The sequence below is a fragment of the Triticum urartu genome, chromosome 3A (genome assembly GCF_056163025.1).
Source record: "Triticum urartu cultivar PI428250 chromosome 3A, HENAU_Tu73, whole genome shotgun sequence".
Lineage (NCBI taxonomy): Eukaryota > Viridiplantae > Streptophyta > Magnoliopsida > Poales > Poaceae > Triticum > Triticum urartu.
Window position 1 is genome coordinate 173,455,051 of NC_141875.1, and position 7,430 is coordinate 173,462,480.

Here is a 7,430-nt window from a genome sequence, read left to right on the forward strand (position 1 = left end):
CATTAGATATAGATCGGATGGCCTATATTGCAGGATGGCAGGCACACCATCATCACCAACTCTGCTTTTTATGTACACTAGCAAGATGCCCGTGTGTTGCACGGAACATCAAGATGCATTTGTATAAGTAGTTTATCTTGTGGGAGAAAAGGATGAATGAGGGAAGGCCTTATTTGCAAATGTGGAGAGGGGTGTGGGTATCTTTTTGCAAAATTGCCATAGTTTCCTTCCTATCCGTCAGATATAATTCAGACGGACTCTTATAAAAAACAGAGTTGGTGATGATGGTGTGTCGGCCATCCTACAATATAGGCCCTTCGATTTATATGTGACGGATAGGAAGGAAACTATGGCAATTTTGCAAAAATGTACCCACACACCTCTCCACAATTGCAAATAAGGCCTTCCCTCGTTAATCCTAGCTAGTAAGAGTAGAAATATGAACATTTACAATAGCACATAAACTAGTCATACAAATGCATCTTGATGTTACGTGCAACGCACAGGCATCTTGCTAGTAAGAGTAGAAATATGAACATTTACAATAGCAAATATATATGATGTGAAAGTATATTCAATAATGAATCTAATGGTATTGATTTGTTATTGTATATGTTACTATTTCTACTATGAAATTTGTCAAAGTCTACAAAGTTGGACTTTGAGCAAAACTAAAATGCGGAGTAAATAAAAACAGAGGGAGTACGCAGGGACTAGTATACTCTAGTTACTACTGCCGGAACATGGTAAGTTGGACCCCTAAATGCGGGCACGGACCGGGCACACCTCAATTATTCTTTCAAACAGTCGGACACCTACATTTAGCACACCATCCGGCTACTTAATCAAGTGTTATGCTTCACTACTTGAAAAGGAAAAGGGCGGTATCGTACCCAAAACCACCACACTTGGAGCTAGGTAACAACTTGGTACTGTACTCCCTCCATTTCTTTTTAGTCCGCATATAGGGTTTGGTCAAAGTCAAGCTTTGTAGAGTTTGACTAACTTTATATTGAAAAAATATAAACATTCACAATATGACATCAATATTATCAGGTGCACCATGAAACGTATTTTCATATTATATAGTTTTAGTATTTGATAAGCACATTTCATATATATATAATTTGACACCCAAATATAGCATCTGTTGTGATCTGACAATCAATTCTTGCTATGAATTACCGCATATTTTAATGAGAATCATATAAAGGGTTCATTTACTTGTCACTTGTTTCTTTTGCAGAAAAGTGCGCAAAGGCACTATAATCGTAAAGATTCTGAATATATGGCTAACCAGAAGAGAGAAGGGCATGAAAGAAATACGTCAAGGACTTCAGTGAGAAGAAAAGAAGTATCCGGGGGAGCAAACTAAAAGAAGAAGGGGATCTTCTTGGGAAGAAATGAATAGAAGAGGAGGGCCAAATCATAAAAGTGGCAGATCAGATGGGGATCAAAATCCCTAGATGCATCCATTCCCAAATCGAGCCTGGCATCTCCATCTCCCTCTCCCCCAACCTTCTTCTCCACCTCTGGCCGTCGCCGTGGCCAGGCCGGCGTGGCGGCGCGCCACCGCGCCCTCCGTCCACCAGCACCTCCATACACCACCACCCATCCACTCCATCACTACCTCGCGCCGCTGCACCATCCATCAGCGCCACCCCTTCACCATCATTGCTCGCGCGCCCTACCAGACCAGGGGTCTGGTGCCCCGCGCGACCTTGCCTTCTGCTGCTTCCTTCTTCTTCCCCTGCTTCGCTGCTACCCTTCTTCTTCCCCTCGCTGCTCCTCCACCTCTCTTCTCCTCCTTCAATCCCTTTGCTGCTGCTCGTCTCCTACTGCGCCCCCTTGCTGATCTCCACTCCTCCTGCTACTCCTTTTCCCGTGATCTGTTGCTGCTCCCTCTCCCACGAACCTTCTGTTGCTGCTCTCTCTTTTCTCTGCCTTGCTGCTGCTGTCCTCAACTTGCTTCTGCTGCTCTCTTCTTGCCCACGCCTCTTGCTGCTGTCTTCTTTTCTGAACCAGAAAACTGCTGCTGCTTCTCTCCTCACGCCCCCTACTGCTGCTCCTTTCCCAACCTTGCTGCTCTCTCTCTCTCAAATTTCTGTAACCTTCAGAAGTGTAATAATCAGTACTATGTAATGTTCAGTTTTGATAAGTGTAATATCCTACTGTTTGGTTCAGTTTCAAAGTTCAATATAAATGCTTGATTAGTATGTCCTAACTAGTTGATACCTTATCACTTTGAGAAGTATTTGACCTGTCATACTCTGTTTAGTGAAATAGCAATCTTCATATGTATGTGGTGTCCTGTGATATATACATATATGTCTGTGTTGTTTGTGATGTGATGCATATATTCTGTCCTACAAGCTTGCTTCATCCCTCTGTTCATGTTTGATAGTTATATGCGTGTCCTTGTCATGTTATGTTCATGTCCTTTATCTTCTCTTGTCATTGATGTATGCTCATATTAGTATTTTAACTTCTCAAGCATTACGAAAATACCAAGAAGTAACTTAGTAAAATCTGAATTTACTTTTTCTTATCGGCATTTTCTTTGGCGATAATCTGAGATAGTATAGGTTTATTTCCCTGCATCATCACTTCAATTGTCTTACCTAGCTTTCGTCGCGCGTAGCCGCTGATTGCCTAGTCCCTATGGAGAACACGACACTTGCACTTTGGGCGTAAAACCCCACTGTACTTACAATTGATCATTTTGGCGCCGTTGCCGGGGACTAGCGTCGAGCGACTGTGTTAGGCTATAGACTAGGTTTAGTTTATTTCATCGTTTAATTCACTCTGTATTTCTTTTTCGGTGTTTCTTTTTTTCCTTGGTGTTGCTTCGGCTTATGATGATACTAATCTTCTGACTAGTGCTGTTTATGAGCGTGTGTAGGAAATCATAAATCTTTGCAGGTTGTTCTATAGTTACACTCGGTTAATATGGCATTGCTTCGTGATCTTTGGATGCCCAAAAGTCAATGCTATATCACAGGACCAGTTTGGCCAACTATTGAGGCAGAGAACTTCAAGCTGAAACCTAGTCTTATTGCTTTGGTTCAACAATGTCAGTTTGGAGGACGGCCTACTGAGGATCCCTATGAGCACTTACACCGAGTCATGGAGTATTCAGATACAGTCAAGTACCACGGAGTTCCTCAAGATGCAATCATGTGCAGGTTGTTTACATTCTCTCTCTGTGATGATGCTCGTGCTTGGTACCGATCCTTGCCATCAAGGTCATACAGTTGGATTGAGATATCACAAGCATTCTTGGATAAATATTTCCCACTACACAAGCAGTCCGTGATTCGAGATGATATCTTCAACTTTGTTCAGCGTGAAGGCGAGAGTTTGTATGATGCTTGGGAGAGGTACAATGCCTTGTTCAGGAGATGTCCTAATCATGGGATCGAGAGATGGTTAGAGCTGCAGATATTCTATAGAGGATTGACTTCGGACACTCGCAATTACATTGATATGGCAGCGGGTGGAGCTATTACAAACAAGACACTTGATGATGATTTTCTGATGATTGAGAGCATAGCTTTCCACCAACTTCAGTGGTAGAATAAGAAGCCCACGTCTGATTCATTGGTTTGCTTGCAACAAATCACTTCATCTCAGCAAGAATCTCTTACACAAAAGCCGGAACCAGTTTCTCCGTGTGACAAGATTGAGCTTTCATGGATTATCTTTGATGATGATGACACCATCCTAGTTGACACACACACTTCAGATCATATGGATACTAGCATTCTAGATTCAGTTTTGCATTGTGATGATTCTTCGGTGGATGAATCAGAGCTACAGTTAGTTACTTTTGATATTGAGGAGAAACCTTTAGTTGATATTGATCATGTGCTGCTAGAGCCAGATATGGAAAAGTTCGCCTTCGATGATGTTAGCCGCATTGATTCCTCAACACTTGAGCCTGAGATGGAGAGCTTCATGGTTGATTATGGTGAGGTGGATTCAGATGTCAAGGAGCCAAGCTCCACTATTTCACTTGTTGCCACGAGTCCGGTGGAAATTTCTACTACCACACCTCACTTGGTATCTTCAATTGAGGTAGTCCTGAAGCTTCTTCCTAACTATCTCAGGTATGATCGCTACTTTCTCAAAAAGATATGCCATATCATGGATACTGCCTATGCACCATGCAATTTGTTGATGATATCTATTTATCATATGCTCAATAGATATGCTTATGTGATAGGATACTCTATTGATGACTTAGAGGGCATTGTCCCTATCACTTGTATTGGCTTGTTTGTTGAGTTTTCTTTCAGGTTTACGCTTGTATACCATTCATTGCGAGCTGACCAAGTTCGAGATGACATCCCATGGGATCCTGGTGGATTCACGGCATGGTGATGAGGAGAAGCAATGGGCACACGTGAAGAAGAGTGAAGATGGAGCAGGCATGAGGATAGAGAAGCAAAAAGAGAAGAGCTGCAGTTTAGAGGGTGTCGAGCGAGTGCCACATCAAAGCCCGGTGAGCTGCTTCATGACCCCAATCTTAATATATCATCCATTGATACATGCTGAAATCATTTGATATTTGGGTTGCTTGAGCCATTTCTTAAATGTTGTCCCATTGAATTTTACCTTTGACATATGGTGCTTGATGTGAATATGTGAACTGATTTCTGAATGCCTTATAAACTAGTGATCTATACAATGATTGCTTTGCTGAAATTAGTGAGAACTATTAGTTTTGAGTGCTCAAATCCCTAGTACACTAGAAAACTTCATCATTTTCTGCATTTACTATGATACACCTAGATCACCATGTTTAGATGCTGAACTTGTGCTAAGTGTGTTCCCATTGAGAGCAATCACCTAACCACTATGGATTAGCATGCTATGTTCCCTCGATCGGTAGTATGTGAACCAGACATGGTTGAGTGATGATTCTTGTTTTTGTTCAAAAAAAGTATATATTATAATGAATAATTATCTGATCTTACCTAACAGTAGCATGTCATGTTCCCTGGATCGGTGGCTTGTGAAATCTGGTTGGATCGGATAGGAGTTAATTATGTTAAAAAAATGTAATTGTCGAACTAGGTGTATACCATGTTCTCGGGATCGGTGGTATGTTCCTTTGGGGAGGCAAACAAAAAAAAACTAATAATTGGTCGAGCCGGGTGTATATCATGTTCTCGGGATCGGTGGTATGTTCCTATGGTGAGACTAATAATAATATAATCATTGCTTTATCTCTGTAAATAAGTGATTTGATCACAAGATTTAATTCCAGTTCTTTTTGTTCTCGGGATCATGCTCTCTTTAGGAACCATTTGGCACAGTCATCACTTAAACTTGTTGATCCTCTTTTATCATTGTAAAAGTTTAAAATGGTCAAGTCTACTAGTGTCCTACCGCTTTGAAGCACTCCTAACCATTGATTTTCACTAGCTAAGTCCAAAGCATGCATTGTTTGGAGATCTACTTCACTTGGCATTCTCTAGTCAGCTCACGGTTCACATTCTTGCTCCTGTCATTTGCCATTGCTTGAGGACAAGCAAAGATTTAAGTGTGGGGGAACTTGATAAGCACATTTCATATATATAATTTGACACCCAAATATAGCATCTATTGTGATCTGACAATCAATTCTTGCTATGAATTACTGCATATTTTAATGAGAATCATATAAAGGATTCATTTACTTGTCACTTGTTTCTTTTGCAGAAAAGTGCGCAAAGGCACTATAATCGTCAAGATTCCGAATATATGGCTAACCAGAAGAGAGAAGGGCATGAAAGAAATACGTCAAGGACTTTAGTGAGAAGAAAAGAAGTATCTAGGGGAGCAAACTAAAAGAAGAAGGGGATCTTCTTGGGAAGAAATGAATAGAAGAGGAGGGCCAAATCATAAAAGTGGCAGATCAGATGGGGATCAAAATCCCTAGATGCATCCATTCCCAAATCGAGCTTGGCATCTCCATCTCCCTCTCCCCCAACCTTCTTCTCCACCTCTGGCCGTCGCCACGGCCAGGCTGGCGTGGCGGCGCGCCACCGCTCCACCACGCCCTCCGTCCACCAGCACCTCCATACACCACCATCCATCCACTCCATCACCACCTCGCGCCGCTGCACCATCCATCAGCGCCACCCCTTCACCATCATCGCTCGTGCGCCCTACCAGACCAGGGGTCTGGTGCCCCGCGCGACCTTGCCTTCTGCCGCTGCCTCCTTCCCCTGCCTCGCTGCTGCCCTTCTTCTTCCCCTTGCTGCTCCTCCACCTCTCTTCTCCTCCTTCAATTCCTTTACTGTTGCTCTTATCCTACTTCGCCCCCTTGCTGATCTCCACTCCTCCTGCTACTCCTTTTCCCGTGATCTGTTGCTGCTCCCTCTCCCAGGAACCTTCTGTTGCTGCTCTCTCTTTTCTCTGCCTTGCTGCTGCTGTCCTCAACTTGCTTCTGCTGCTCTCTTCTTGCACACGCCTCTTGCTGTTGTCTTCTTTTCTGAACCAGAAAACTTCTGCTGCTTCTCTCCTCACACCCCTACCGCTGCTCCTTTCCCAACCTTGCTACTCTCTCTCTCTCAAATTTCTGTAACCTTCAGAAGTGTAATAATCAGTACTATGTAATGTTCAGTTTTGATAAGTGTAATATCCTACTGTTTGGTTCAGTTTCGAAGTTCAATATAAATGCTTGATTAGTATGTCCTAACTAGTTGATACCTTATCACTTTGAGAAGTATTAATATAAATGCTTGATTAGTATGTCCTAACTAGTTGACCTGTCATACTCTGTTTAGTGAAATAGCAATCTTCATATGTATGTGGTGTCCTGTGATATATACATATATGTCTGTGTTGTTTGTGATGTGATGCATATATTCTGTCCTACAAGCTTGGTTCTTCCCTCTGTTCATGTTTGATAGTTATATGCGTGTCCTTGTCATGTTATGTTCATGTCCTTTATCTTCTCTTGTCATTGATGTATGCTCGTATTAGTATTTTAACTTCTCAAGCATTACGAAAATACCAAAAAGTAACTTAGTAAAATCTGAATTTACTTTTTCTTATCGGCATTTTCTTTGGTGATAATCTGAGATAGTATAGGTTTATTTCCCTGCATCATCACTTGAATTGTCTTACCTAGCTTGAGTCGCGTATAGCCGCTGATCGCCTAGTCCCTGTAGAGAACACGACACTTGCAGTTTGGGCGTAAAACCCCACTGTACTTACAATTGATTAGTATTGTAGATGTTAATATTTTTTTATATAAATTTGGTTAAACTTTGTGTAGTTTGACTGACCAAATCTTATATGTGGAGCAAAAAGAAACAACGGGAGTACCACATTTGAACCAGGGCACAAAAACCACCTGTTCTGGGCCTACTGCGCAATGCGGAGCACTGACGCTCGAATATGGCTGGGAAAACAAGGAAACTGACATGTGGGTCACA

The 7,430-nt window shown here is 42.1% G+C and overlaps 1 protein-coding gene and 1 non-coding gene across 5 annotated transcripts; one reads left to right on the forward strand and one right to left on the reverse strand.

Moving 5' to 3' along the window:
- Positions 1-1,210: 1,210 nt before the first annotated feature.
- On the forward strand, positions 1,211-6,795 carry LOC125531508 (uncharacterized). Of its 4 annotated transcripts, XM_087546721.1 has the most exons (3): positions 1,211-4,504; positions 5,080-5,199; positions 5,707-6,795. In XM_087546721.1, the coding sequence occupies exon 1, from the start codon at positions 3,751-3,753 to the stop codon at positions 4,381-4,383; it is 633 nt and encodes a 210-aa protein (XP_087402847.1). In that variant the 5' UTR covers positions 1,211-3,750; the 3' UTR covers positions 4,384-4,504; positions 5,080-5,199; positions 5,707-6,795. The 4 variants fall into 4 exon arrangements, with proteins under 4 accessions (XP_087402847.1, XP_087402843.1, XP_087402846.1 ...); XM_087546717.1 differs by having other exon boundaries at positions 5,080-6,795; XM_087546720.1 differs by having other exon boundaries at positions 1,212-5,199.
- On the reverse strand, positions 3,316-3,419 carry LOC125531509 (small nucleolar RNA R71). Its single transcript, XR_007293284.1, has one exon. It is a non-coding gene; the product is annotated as a small nucleolar RNA R71 (small nucleolar RNA).
- Positions 6,796-7,430: the final 635 nt, after the last annotated feature.